This window comes from Megalobrama amblycephala, linkage group LG1, assembly GCF_018812025.1.
Source record: "Megalobrama amblycephala isolate DHTTF-2021 linkage group LG1, ASM1881202v1, whole genome shotgun sequence".
Taxonomy (NCBI): domain Eukaryota; kingdom Metazoa; phylum Chordata; class Actinopteri; order Cypriniformes; family Xenocyprididae; genus Megalobrama; species Megalobrama amblycephala.
Window position 1 is genome coordinate 63,870,098 of NC_063044.1, and position 14,855 is coordinate 63,884,952.

A 14,855-nucleotide genomic window follows, 5' to 3' on the forward strand; every position below is an offset into this window, starting at 1 on the left:
AAATCAAAATAAAACTGAACACCTCAATGTTGCAATAAATCAACACAACAACCTTTTAAAAGTCTACAGCTCAAGTGCACACACAGAAAGGCCATAAGTAAACCAATATCCTTCAAAACAGTTTTGTCAATATAGCAGATAAATAAAACAATGTTAAGTAAAATTAGTCAAATACTGTATGTGCTGGTTTGAGCCTCATCACCAGCTGCAGTCATTTCCAAATCTAATAAATAAAACATCTGCGATCAGAAACTACCTGCTAATGCACTCGCATTCACGTAAAGTATCCTTGTTGACAAGTTTTGGGTGAGTAAAGGGAAAATGCTCAAGCTATAGTATCTTCAATGCCCTCAGATGGTGATATCGCTTCTTTATAGCAGAAACAAACTGCTGCAGAAAAAGTTAGCTGCCATGAAAAATGTAATTTGTAATTGTGTTACTCATAACAAATGTAGTGGAGTAAAAAGTACATTTACTTGATCAAAAATGTAGTCAAGTAGAGAGTAAAAGTTGCCAATATCTTTGATACTCAGTACAACTACAAAAGCCACAAAGATACTTAAGTACAGTAACTAATTACATTTACTCAAGTACTTTACACCTCTGCTAGTTAATATGAGTACATTGCATTCTGGGATACAGTGTGCTCTGGTTGTATACTGCACATTGTTGGCAAAAATTATTATGATCAATAAAATATGAATATTTTCAATTTTCCAATAATTTTATTTATCATTAAAATACAATACATAAAATAATATACAGGGTTGAATTGATATATGTTGAGTTAAGTGGTAATGATGAAATATATATATTATCAATGACATAAAATCAACAGAGATCATTATGGTTAAAAAGATCTTGATTCATGCCACACCTGTCTGTTAAAGCATTAGCATAAATGCTTGTCTGAATGTGTGAGTGAACGTAATATCCATTAAAATTCTCCACCCTCTGCTTTCAGATCAACTTTCATCTTCTGTTTCTTCATTATGGCCTCCAACTCAGTGGCCTTCCGCACATCCTGAAAAAGAGCGATACAGATAATCATGAAGATAATCATCTTTCAATTAGTATAATTTCCCTCTTTTTTTTTTTTTTGTTGGTTTGTTCTGTTTTTTTCCAGTCACCCACTGAGAGAAATCAAGTTTAAGATGACTTTAAATGACTTTATAACAAAGACTATTCATTCAACTTTTATACTGTTAGTGAAAATGCTATTTCACTAGATTTTGCTATTGCATAAATTACCTAGTTAAATATTCAATTAAAATTAAATATTTATTTACTTTGTTTAATGTTTCTTTGTTTAAAGTTGGTAATGATGAAAATATATATATTATCAATTACATAAAAACAACAATGAAATGAAAGTTTTGATAGTCATTTCTTCTCTATTGTGACGTAAATCCAAGTGAAACAGCTTCTCGAACAAGAAAAGATGTACACTCCTGGGCAAGCCAAAAATACTTAGTTGTCTTTTAATGGTCTTAATTTTAATTACAAATCACTGGTCAGGAAATTGGCAAGAATTGCACAAATACTGTTGGTAAAGTAAGTTAGCACGGAATAACCTTCCCAACTTGTAGACAGGAAGTTTTTTACAAGAAGAGTGTTGTTACACTCAATGTTGATGCTTCAAACACTTCATGAGTAGTTGAAAAATGTCTCCAAGTTCATTTGAGTTTAATGTGAAACCAAATCTGGACTCTGACCAGGCCAAAACATGAGCCTGATGGTTCTCAAGCCACTTCTTGGTTGTCTTTGCAGTTTGGGCAGGAGCATTGTCTTGTTGAAAAAAAATATCTGATCATTCTTCTTTAGATAACGACTTTTCATTTATGGGAATGTTGTTTTAATTTTGGGCTTGGCCCATTTTATTTTGCCCAGGAGTGTAGGTAGGTTTTAATATTTGTCCATCTGGAAATAATTGGATGGTTGTGATTGCTGTGATCTCATGCGAGTGACAGGTTGTCCCGTCCTGACTACAGTGAACAACACACCATCAGAAAAGAGAAGTTGTTGCAAGAGGCAGGGGAAGTTATTCTGAAACTGCCAAAGGGAAAAAATCAGCGGTATACTGTGAGAATGCCTCTGGAATGAGTAATGTATACATACGTCTAGCAGTGCTTTCTGCACCATGACCTGGCTGTAGACTCTGATGCCCTCTTCTGGACAAACGGAACGCAGCTCCTCCTTATTCAGAGAGAAGAGCTGAGCTCCTGTCAGGACACCCAGACTGTTTACAGTGCTGAGACAAAGATAGAGATCACAACATGAGCAAATTTCAGAGGTCTTAGATCAGTTCAGCTCCAGATCATCATGTCTAGATGTGTGTATTTTACTCACTATTCATTGAAGCCTTTGGCCCTGAGCCATTCCTGAACCTCAGCTGAGGTAGAGTGATAGTCCAGCGGTGCCGTTGTGTCATTCGCTTTATTAATTACCACAGGGCGTACTGATGCTGCTCTACCATTGGCCAGTCGCTGCAAGAGCTCATCATTCATCAATATTACTGTTAACACATATAAATATCACAGTAAGAAATGAAATGAAATGTACATTTGTGATATTTGGACATTTATGATATTCTCTGATTAGTACGGGGAAATGTAAAGTCAGTGGGTCAATTATAAAAACCCCATGTCATCAGGAGGAATCTTGTATCATTCAATGTGTTGCTATTGTTAACTAAAACCAAAGCTATTAAAGATAAATTAATGGCGATAAATCTGAAATAAACCATGTATTAATTAGATGAAACATAAACTTGAATTTAAAATGTTACCTTGGCAACTAACTAAAATAAGTTTATGTTGAAGTATTAAAATGACAAACTAAAATAAAAAATTAATTAAAGTCAAGATATATCAAATATTAAAAAACAAAAACTAATAAAAATGACAAAAGCACATAGCAAAATTAAATATATATATATATATATATACTAAAATAACAACATCATTCTGAAGGGGGTTAATTTTGTGATACTGATCAGATGACTCTACATTATCCAGCTTATTAAACAACTAGCAAAATAAATGTATAATAATATATAATTAATATAATCAACATTGAATTTAATTTAATTATTGTGTAATTATGTGAGGGAAAAAGAAACCCCAGAATGCTACATGAAACTATGACTGTTAGATGTGTTAGAAGACTGTTGCCAAAACAACTGATCAAACAGTTATTCATTATTCATAGGCCTACAACATATTTGACTGCAGAATGTTACGATTGACCAATCAGAATCAAGTATTGAAAGTCGTGTAGTACTAATACTGGAGAAAAATCAGTCTAAGGTTTATGAATAAAATTAATTTTTCTGAATGACACAAAGTAGGTTTGTTCATTTTCTTGTATACAATACTGAAATAATGACTTGACCATCCTCTATAACCTCAAAGCTCTTAACTTTTTCTCCAGAAGTAGGCTACTGTCCTTGTAATCATATACTTTGAAGAAAAAGACATTCATTAGACTGTAGTGACTGGGTAGAAGTGACTAATTTGCAAGTATTGTTGTTGTAAGAAACATTACCTTTCTCTCCGTCTTCACCAACTGGCGGCATACTGTGTGGGCGTGGATCAGGGCGGATTGCTTTTTCGCCTGAGGAATTGGGTGCAGCATAAAAAGACATTGCTCTCGGTGGAGAGATAGGAGCTTTCTATAAAAATATGTTAGAAATTAGTTTGTGACTGAGGATGTGAATGTGTTGTTATATGTTGCTGGTTGCATTTGACTACTTTACCATGGACTGGTTGCGCATTACTACGTTGGAAGAGTCAACTTCTGCGTGATTGATTGGCTCGAGGATATTGTGTGGAACAAAACCAATCTGACCATAATCATTCTTACACTTCCACCATCGCTTTGAAGACTCTAACACCTGAGGCAGAGAGGATAAGAGAGACAAAGTGATTGAAAATGAGGGGAAATGGAGTAAACTGGGAACTTGTGTGAGTGGTGATTTTCAAGAGGAAGCACAGATCACTTTACAGATCATCAATACTGTGAAATTTGTGCTGAGAACTCTCTCTCTCTCTCTCTTTTTTTTAAATAATAATAATTTTGGTCAGCAATTATGGAAATAACTGACCAAACTCTGACCAAACTTTAAATGCTAGTAGTGTATATATATATATATATATATATATATATATATATATAAATGGAAATGGAAGTTGGAGGAAGCATTGCTGGTGTGTGTCTATGCAAGGTACCTCTAGAGTTTCTCCCTGTAAGACTGAAAGCTCACTACTGTTTCGTGCCACAAAGTCATAACTGCAGCGATACATCCTTTCTTCATGAGGAGGCAGAGAGTCTTCCATCCTACACCATAATCACACACACAATAAGACAAAGTGCCATCACAAAGACGCTGCACACACACAGCTGACTGGTCCATACTAACCCATCATGTTCATGGTGTACAGTTAGACGTGCCTGATCAAGTACCTGTGGAAAGAGAAAGGGAGGAGATTAATGTGGTTTGTATTGTGGTTGTGCTTATATCAGGGAGTGTGAGGTCTCATACCTGCTGAGTCTGTATAAGAGCTTCATGTTTGTGCTGGGACTCTATGGGGTCCTCGATTGGTTGTCCATACGCGTCTATGACCATAGGCTGCCAACCATCCAAAAAGACAGGTTTGTATGGAGGCACAGTCTCACTGAGTTGAGAGCTGACAAAAACACATTGGAGTTGATCAACTGATCTTAACTAAGGGAGAATTGACCCTTTTAAAGGGTTAGTTCACCCAAAAATTTAAATTCTGTCATTAATTACTTACCCTCACATCGTTCCACACCCGTAAGACCTTCATTCATCTTCAGAACACAAATTAAGATATTTTTGATAAAATCCGATGGCTCTGTGAGGCCTGCATCGCCAGCAAGTTAATTTCCTTTTTCAATACCCAGAAAGCTATAAAGACATATTTAAAACAGTTCATGTGACTACAATGGTTCAACCTTAATGTTATGAAGTGACGAGAATACTTTTTGTGCACCAAAAAAACAAAATAGCGACTTTATTCAACAATATCTAGTGATGGGCGATTTCAAAACACTGATTCATGAAGCTTCGAAGCTTTACGAATCTTTTGTTTCAAATCAGTGGTTCAGAGCGTCAAAATCACATGATTTCAGTAAACGAGGCTTCATTACGTCATAAGTGTTTTGAAACTTCAATAGTTCACGTGACTTTGGCAGTTTGATACACGCTCTGAACCACTGATTCGAAACAGAAGATTCATAAAGCTTTGAAGCTTCATGAAGCAGTGTTTTGAAATCGCCCATCACTAGATATTGTTGAATACAGTCGCTAATTTGTTATTTTTGGCACACAAAAAGTATTCTTGTCACTTTATAACATAAAGGTTGAACCACTGTAGTCACATGAACTGTTTCAAATATGTAAATATTTTAGTAGCTTTCTGGGTATTGAAAAAGGGAGTGTTATTGCTGTCAATGCAGGCCGGATCGGATTTCATCAAAAATATCTTAATTTGTGTTCTGAAGATGAACGAAGGTCTCACGGGTGTGGAACAACATGAGGGTGAGTAATTAATGACATCATTTTAATTTTTGGGTGAACTAACCCTTTAAGATGTACTTTTGTACCTTTTATGAAGTTTAAACACTACCGTCCACATTCATTGTATGTAATATCATAGAAAAGAGCATTTAGCACTTATGTTATGCTCCACAGAAGAAAGAAAGTCATTCAGGTTTGGACCAACATGAAGATGAATAAATAATGACAGAATGTGCATTTTTGGGTGAACTATCCATTGAAGTGGTGTTCAAACTCAAAGTATAATAGTAGTACTATTTCCATTCAAATTTAAATTCTACAGCTTTGTTACTGACAATGGCAGGGTCCAGTTTGGCCCGAGTGACGTCCACAGTTGTTTCTCTTGCTCGTTTAGATTCTGCTGTAGCAGAGAGATCGCTCCACTGGTCAGAGCGGGGCTGGAGACTGTCGCTGCCAACTTAGGACCACCTGTGGTCTTCACCATCTGGTGAACATACAACAACATACCTAATATGGCCATTACAAATCCTTTTGTTGTAGTTTTATTTTATTGTTTGGGTGTGTTTCTCTGTATGTCTGCTGTGTGTGTAATTCTCTTACCAAGTGCAAAGGGATGAAGACGTGGTGCAAGAGTTCTTCTGAGGATGGCTCTGAGATTTTCATCTTTAGGCGGTCCTACAACAAACACATAGACATACAGACATAGTCTTGTGAAGTTCGTATAGTTGTGATTTCTGCACCACTAGCCAAATCACCACAAAATTGCAAAAAAAAAAAAAAAAAAAAAAAAAAGCAAAAATAAATAAATAAATAAATAATGAATAAATAAATTAGGTACATCCTTTTTTTTGAAGGGGGGGTGGGGGGAAATAAAAGGCAGGATTTAGAAAGATTTATCATTTTGTCATCTTACCAATAGACAGAAAGAATATTTAATCTTCTGAAATATATCCACAAACTCCTGTTCTGATGGTGGGGTCAGCGTTGGTTTGAGAAGGCCATCTACAAACATAGATGTATAATATTTATGATTTATGATGTTTCTGAAGGTCTTGGATAGGGTTTTGTGAAGTATGGAGGTCATCTCTCTCACCATCCTGTTTTTTATTCTTCTTGCTGCTCTTTTTTTTGCGACTCTTTTTCATGCTCTGTTGCTCAAGAGCTTCAGCTGTCACCTGCAGACGGGCCATGAAACGCTCCACATCAGCAAAACAGTGATTCACCAACTCCTAACAGAGGGAGATATAAAAAAGGAGCAAACCGTAAGGTTTTAAGCTATAAATCTATAAAAAAGGAGCAAACCGTAAGGTTTTAAGCTATAAATCCACTTACACAAACGCAGTGGCTTTCCATGTTGTTTTCAAGCCCTTTCATTACTCTTTCCTCTAAAACTAAAATCCCAGTAACATCATATTTTTCAGGTTGGGGCAACTTATCACAATTTGAGGTTTTTGAGGTAAGCTGGCATGTGTTTTAAAGTTTGTAGTTCATAAAGTTTATTAACCACAATTTTGCTGTTCAAAACAGTTTCATATTTTTGTATGTTATCTTCTACATATATCATGAATTGTCTTATCTTTTTATATTTGTTGTTTTGCTAAAAAGAGCTATAATAGGATGTTTAATGGCAGTGTCTATGGTGACAGCTTACCCTATCTACCAAAATAGCAGGGTTTGTTACAGAAGTCAATGTGCGTTCAATGAACTGTACTTTTTTCTGGGTAATAATGGTGAAAATGATTGCAAAAAGGTGTGAGTTTATGAAATTAATGAATGAATGAATAAATAAAGGTTAAGTAATAAATAACCTTAAAAATACTCAGTAAAAAGTGTGACAATAGCACAGTCTCCGCTATACAAAAGTAAAGTACTGATGGATTTTTGCAGTCTGCATTCAATCAAACAGGCAATGTTGTATGTAACATTCACACTTACAACTTCTCTCTGTGCGTTGATCAGATGTGTATCTGTTTTCACTCCTCCATTTACTAAGATGGGCAATGAAATATATATCAAATGTGCATATATTGTCAAAAATATATATTGCTGTATATATATAAAATCAAACAGAAATACAGATATAAATGCATATATACCTGCGGGACCGGGGTAAGCAGCTGTATCATTTGGAGGTAATTTGATTGACTTTGACAATCTCCTGGGAATAACTTGGGGAGCAGCCATCTTAGCGAGAGAAAGAAAGAAAGGGAAAAATAAAAGGAAAAGACAGAGGTTATTTAGAAAGTATTTATCTGTCATCCAGTTGACAGCTTTGCCTGTTCAGCTGATCACACGTAAAGTCAGGTCTGATATGGGTAAACTGTAAACTAATGATTCATAATTACAGCAAAAACATGGACAAAGTGGACAGATATGTTTCCTTTTAAATGAAAACAAATAATGTCTGATTTTTTTCATCTATATCTCCGATTCCTTGGTCACCACTTTATGTGGGACAAAACTTTCAGCCTTTTAGTTAAACAGCTTTAGGCTACCACAGAACAATTATCAAAGAGGATTATTATGTAATGGACTATTGGAAAGTGAACATTAGACACTGAAGACAGAATTTAATTCATTTGACCTGACAGGTAGACAAAAAGTGAAAAGAAGTGCCAAGAAGCTTGGAAGAAACTCTTTATATGGTTTAATAAACTAATCCTTAGGACTTGGACTGCCACAACTCCCTATAATTAAGACACGCCTGTTCAGATTTTTTTTGCCAAACAGAATGAATGACTTTTTTGTAAACCTGGTCTTGGCAAGATTGCTTGAGAGTTTCACTCATTCGTTGTTTAAGACTCTGGGATAAAGAGGGTTGACATTCCACACATAACCAATACATTACTCCACATTAGCTTCTCATTCAGTCACATCTGTGGCCTCTGACTAGCACAAAGCCATAAAAGTTTGTCAGATCTTTGTGAGCTTCTTAGCTGTCACTGGACATTTCTTCTCAGGATGAAATTTCATGTTTAGTCCTGTAAATAATGTAGTAAAGTAAAAAAAATATTTTCTTTTCCTGAGGAAACACAAAAAATGATAAAAATATTAATTAAAAATATAAATAAATATGTCTCAGTTTTCAAGGAATGATTTCCAAAAAGTCCATTATAACTTTTACAGCTGGATTCAAATGTCTGAGACCTCTCTTAAAGGGTTAGTTCACCCAGAAATAAAAATTCTGTCATTAATTACTCACCCTCATATCGTTCCGCACCCATAACACCTTTGTTCATCTTCAGAACACAAATTAAGATATTTTTGATGAAATCCAATGACTCAGTGAGGCCTGCATTGCCAGCAATAACACACCCTTTTTCAATGCCCAGAAAGCTACTAAAAACATATTTAAAAGAGTTAAATATTTTTTAATATTATATAGCGACGAGAATACTTTTTGTGCACCAAAAATAACTTTATTCAACAGTATCTAGTGATGGGCGATTTTAAAACACTGCTTCATGAAGCTTCGAAGCTTTACAAATCATTTGTTTCAAATCAGTGGTTCAGAGCGTGTATCAAACTGCCAAAGTCACGTGAACTATTGAAATTTCAAAACACTTGCGACGTAACGAAGCCTCGTTTACTGAAATCACATGATTTTGGTGCTCTGAACCACTGATTCGAAACAAAAGATTCGTAAAGCTTCGAAGCTTCATGAAGCAGTGTTTTGAAATCACCCATCACTAGATATTGTTGAAAAGTATTCTTGTCGCTTTACAATATTAAATTTGAATCACTGTAGTCACATGAACTGTTTTAAATATGTTTTTAGTAGCTTTCTGGACATTGAAAAAGGGAGTGTTATTGCTGTCTATGCAGGCCTCACTGAGCCATCGGATTTCATCAAAAATATCTTAATTTGTGTTCTGAAGATGAATGAAAGTCTTATGGGTGTAGAACAACATGAGGATGAATAATAAATGACAGAATTTACATTTTTGGGTGAACTAACCCTTTTGTCTTGTGTGTTTTTCTGTTTCCTTCAGCATCCCTGCAGCCCTACAGGCAGTTTAAAAATGTATGGATGATTGGAAAGACATAAAATTTAATTATATAGCAACTAGACCATTCAACAATTTGAGTCTCCACAAGTTTGTGCAAAAATGAATTATCATGTTCTCCAGCATGATTTGAAATGATCTACTGAGCTTCAATGGAAGCAAGAACATCTGTCTGTACAAAAGAGTTCACGTGATCAATGTTACAAATGTGATTAGTGACCTAGAAATAGCGCAGAATATAAAACACTTGTTCTCATAATTCTTTTTTAAAACATCTCAAACCTATAAACCTTCAAGGTTTAGATTATATTTTAAATCCCTGATTTTCAATGTGGTCTCGGATTTTTAACCCCCCACTGTATTCCTGAAAATTGCAAAAAGTAATCTTCAAGATCTCCATTAAAATCCAACACAATCACCATGTCAAAATCACTGCATTGACTGAACACTCTTCTGTTGTTTAGGAGGAGTGGCAGCATCAATGCCCAGGATTTATAACACAGCTTCTATTATTAGCAGAGACCTATGCAATGATTTGTTTGCATTCATACTGCCATTGTATCGCCAAAGAATAGGAACCAGACACAAAATAAGCTCTTAGATATGAGATTACAGCACTCTGAACATTGCTATAGTTCAGTGAATCATTTTCAATTCTTCAGGGGAAAGCATCACAACTAGCATCTGCATGTGACTACAAAAGCAATAGACCAGTTGCCTAATTGCTAGCATTAATGTAAAGTCTCAATTTCGATGGCATTATAAAGATTTAAATGTTTGGTTTAAGACAGTCTTACCGTGTGTTAGATGTGTACACCTCCTTCTGTCACATTTTCTGTTTACACCTAATAGAGAAATGCAAGAACAAGAAAAACTAGTTGATCTGTTTAACTTGAAGGAAACCTGGACTCTCTCTCTCTCTCGCCTGAGTTTCAGGATATGAGGAGCACAGAAACCTGGGTGGAAGTGCGTTAATACATTCCTGTAAGTACATTCCTCTGACATACCTGACAAACGCAACAGAATTTCAGATAGATATTTATGAGAGATTTATAAGAAACTGTCATGCGCCCAAAACAGATTGTAAAACTGGAAAATATTAAAAAAGCAACACATGTATTCACACATAAAGACAAGTGAAAAATATGAGTTAATACTCACAGTGCCAGTCGAAGAACTGCGTTGTTGCTGCTTCAGTTCAGAGTGTTCAGGCTAGGCTTGTTTGTCTAGATCTGTCATTCTCCTCTCACCCTCCCTCTCTCTTATTTTTTTTCAGTGTCCACTGTTCCTCTGTCACTCACAGGTGTTAAGAATTGCTGTTACCTCAGTGTTTAAGTTATATGCCATATACTTTGGTCTGTCTTTGTCAGTTTATGCAGTGTGTGCTGTCATCACCTAATACAGTTAGAGTGATAATATCTTACTACAGTGTACTTGTTGCACAGTTTCTATTACTAATGTAATGGTGCTGTTGTTTTGTCAGTGTTATGAAATATTTGTTACACTTCTGAAATTCTGTATATGTAGCTTGTTCAGTTGTTGTAAATTCTGCAAAACTATCCATTGATTATTTCAGTTCAACATAATCAGGAAACAACTATCATTAGTTGGAAAGAATTTCATACACTTCCCACAATTAAATAACCTCTCACTTGCAGTGATTGTTCATTTTGATATGAATTCTGTCTATTGCCTTGTACACCTTGCCAAGTAGAGCATAAATGCTGTTCATCCTACCAGGAACTGTGAATCAAGTTTCAGATGACACTTATGATAATTGTATTTCCTCTTTCTTCTCATTCACAAAGAAAGGTACCATATCTTAGTGAATGAATGTGGGGTTTTCATGAATATTTTAAGAAAACAAATAATTAAACACTCTTTCTTAAATCTCAAAATAGATCAAAATAGACCTTCTATTCCTTTCCCCTCATCTTTTTCTACCACTTCCACTGTTCCTCTCCCTCTCAGTATCCTCTCCAAAACCCCTCACTCTTACATCTCTTCCTTTTCCCATTCTTCTTCTTTTTTGTTGTTGTTGTTTTTCTTTCCCCTTTTATAATTTTTGTAATTGTAAACAATTAGGAAATTTGCATTTCATGTGTTGTATTACTAACTCAGCAGATATTTATTTGGGGCTAATTGAGAACATTTCAAGTAACTGAGATTTTAACAAATAATGTTTTTGTTTGTTGTGTTTAGAAATATGGTGCACAAATGATTGTGGTTTTTGTAAAACCAGTAAAAAGAGCTGCAATAGTTTTCGCCTGATATATTAAAGTTTTGGTTGGATGTATGAACTACTGTGAAAGCATTTGGGAATTTTGTGCACAGTGTTTTGAGAAAATGATGCATGTGATTTAAAATTTGCAAGAAATGAAGGAAAATTTACAACCTGTTTAGGATAATTACAAAGTGTTCAGATTACTGTGTTAACTGTTTTGAGAACAGTGACCTGAGTTTGGAGAAATGTGTCAAATCTATTGAGAAAACTGTAAAAGAAATTACAATATCCAGTAAGAATAAGATTTTAATAATAAGACCTTACAGGACAAACTAAAATAGATTAAAAAAAAAAAAAAAAAAAAATGGCAATGTCCAGTAAATCATCCTGAATACTGCTTCCTACAATGGCATCTCTAACTATCGCTCTTGGATGATTCTGAATCTACACTTATAGGTTTCATCAACAAAATATCACTGAGTGCACCTTTTAATTCTGTTATTCTTTCATTGTTTGATCACTGTTTTCAGGTGAGAATTGGCCCCAACACATTCATCAGAACAACAGTTTGCTCATGTAAACAGAAAGCCACAAAAGACCTCCTGATTTCAGCGTTTGAAAGAAGAGCACACCGTTACACTGGAAAATGTTGCAGTGCCTTCAAGGAAAAAGCAGCAAAGCCTAAACTAGAGTCTCAAAAAGTGTCTGACATCATTAGTGCGTAATTCGTTTTTCTAAAGAAATGACATTTTGGCTTTTGATTGACAAGATATTCAGTTTGTATAGTAGTACCGAGCAATTTGAAATTTGTGCATGTTTAAATCGTTAAATCATAGAAATATATTGAAATGTGTACTTGAAGAAAATTCCTACTGAAACATTTCCTCAGATATTTTCACCCCTCAAGAGTCTGCATGGGTTCAAGTGAATAGTTTTACAGGCACAGCCTCGCAATAGAGAGGTTCTGTTGTGAACAGAGATGCCCAATACCATACGTCTGTAAACTTATGTTCTTATTGTTTTTTTACCTTACAGGCTACATCACAAATAAATTCAATGTTGAAGCGAGTGTAATTAGGAAGGCCATTTCCCAGAAATGTGCAGATGAATGCAAGCTGTCAAAAGGCGCCATAATGATTGTGTGAGAATTAGACTGATTTGTTCAGCATTTGTTTTAACATATTTCAGTTATGTAATATTGCTTTTGTTTATTTTAGTGAAAGTCTGTAATGAATATAATTAAAAAAAACTTGAAAAAAAAACCTAATGTATAAAAAATTTAAATGTATAAGTTAATAAAAAAAATAATGACATTAAAGGTGCCCTAGAGGTGCCTTTTCAAAAGATGTAATATAAGTCTAAGGTGTCCCCTGAACGTGTCTGTGAAGTTTAAGCTCAAAATACCCCATAGATTTTTTTTTATTAATTTTTTTAACTGTCTATTTTGAGCCATTATTACATATGCACCGATTAAGCGTGCGGCCCCTTTAAATCTCCCGCTCCCCCGCGAGCTCTCAACTGCCTTAAACAGCAAACACAAAGTTCACACAGCTAATATAACCCTCAAAATGGATCTTTACAAAGCGTTCATCATGCATACATCGGATCATGTGATTATAATATTTATTTGGATGTTTACATTTGATTCTGAATGAGTTTGAGGCTGTGCTCCGTGGCTAACGGCTAATGCTACACTGTTGGAGAGATTTATAAAGAATGAAGTTGTGTTTATGAATTATACAGACTGCAAGTGTTTAAAAATGAAAATAGCGACGGCTCTTGTCTCCGTGAATACAGTAATAAACGATGGAAACTTTAACCACATTTAACAGTACATTAGCAACATGCTAACAAAACATTTAGAAAGACAATTTACAAATATCACTAAAAATATCATGTTATCATGGATCATGTCAGTTATTATTGCTCCATCTGCCATTTTTCACTGTTGTCTTTGCCCGCTTACCTAGTCTGATGATTCAGCTGTGCACAGATCCAGACGTTAATACTGGCTGCCCTTGTCTAATGCCTTGAACATGGGCTGGCATATGCAAATATTGGGGGTGTACATATTAATGATCCCGACTGTTACGTAACAGTCGGTGTTATGTTGAGATTCGCCTGTTTTTCGGAGGTCTTTTAAACAAATGAGATTTATATAAGAAGGAGGAAACAATGGTGTTTGAGACTCACTGTATGTCATTTCCATGTACTGAACTCTTGTTATTCAACTATGCCGACGTAAATTCAATTTTTGAATCTAGGGCACCTTTAAAAAAAGAGAACAATAAGCATTTGTTGATTTGTCTTTTGTTTCATCAATCCATTAGCAAATGGCACACTAATGCTGTGTTCATAATATGACTAAAATTGTTCTGCTGCCTCCACCAGCTCTGGAGAAGCCTTGTTGTTTAATGTTACCGCAGGTTAACAAGCTGAAACTCTCTTAACAATGTCTACGTTGAGAATAGCTTGAGCAAACTCCAAGACACAATCTAAAGTACCTTAGTAAAGATCTTTTAACTGTTTAGTGAAAGAAATACAGTGGAGAAGTGTACCTATAGGATTCTTAAAAATATCACATTGAATTCCCATATAGACCTGAAAAGGAACCCAAATGGATTCCATTAAAGTCCTGCAGAAGTGTCCTACAGGATATGTATGTCTTATCAAATAAGACAATTCCAAAAAGTTTCTTATTGGCAATGTTTCTTGTTATTTTCTGACAAGGGGATTTCTTCAGCACCAAATAACAACGACTTTTATACATGATCAAAATGTAAGACTACTAGAGGTCCTACGGAAAGCCAATGGCGCCCTCGTGTGTTAAGCAAGTCAATGGGTCTTCTATTTGGCCTCTCATATTTCTTGGCAGAAATTGGTAATGTTATGTAACAGTCACCTCTAGAACCAGAAGTCTCTGCTCTTCTACTATTGTAGCACATGGTCTATCTTTACTTCTCCACAGCCTTTCTATAGACCAGTGGGCTCTCAACGCACGTGAACAGCAGTGCGCTTTCCCAAAATATAAACAAGAGGCGGGGCGCGAGGTGGAGCTTAGCAGTCATGCATTACCACGAAT

At 35.3% G+C, this 14,855-nt stretch overlaps 1 protein-coding gene across 1 annotated transcript; it reads right to left on the reverse strand.

The window, feature by feature from the left end:
• Positions 1-717: 717 nt before the first annotated feature.
• Positions 718-10,823, reverse strand: eps8l1a (eps8 like 1a). Its single transcript, XM_048209080.1, has 16 exons — positions 10,711-10,823; positions 10,347-10,394; positions 7,639-7,726; positions 7,478-7,530; positions 6,636-6,771; positions 6,456-6,544; positions 6,143-6,217; positions 5,878-6,026; positions 4,544-4,688; positions 4,421-4,464; positions 4,230-4,338; positions 3,758-3,895; positions 3,547-3,673; positions 2,350-2,515; positions 2,119-2,251; positions 718-1,024 (listed from the first exon to the last, which is right to left on the reverse strand). Exons 3-16 carry the CDS (start codon positions 7,724-7,726, stop codon positions 938-940), a joined length of 1,539 nt encoding a protein of 512 aa, XP_048065037.1. The 5' UTR covers positions 10,347-10,394; positions 10,711-10,823; the 3' UTR covers positions 718-937.
• Positions 10,824-14,855: the final 4,032 nt, after the last annotated feature.

Excerpts from the sequence above, each read along its gene's own strand:
- eps8l1a (XM_048209080.1), bottom strand. The coding sequence starts at position 7,726 with ATGGCTGCTCCCCAAGTTATTCCCAGGAGATTGTCAAAGTCAATCAAA. Across the intron at positions 7,531-7,638 it reads TGCTTACCCCGGTCCCGCAG|TAAATGGAGGAGTGAAAACA; the intron begins GTATATATGCAT and ends TGCCCATCTTAG. Across the intron at positions 3,896-4,229 it reads TACAGGGAGAAACTCTAGAG|GTGTTAGAGTCTTCAAAGCG; the intron begins GTACCTTGCATA and ends TCTCTGCCTCAG.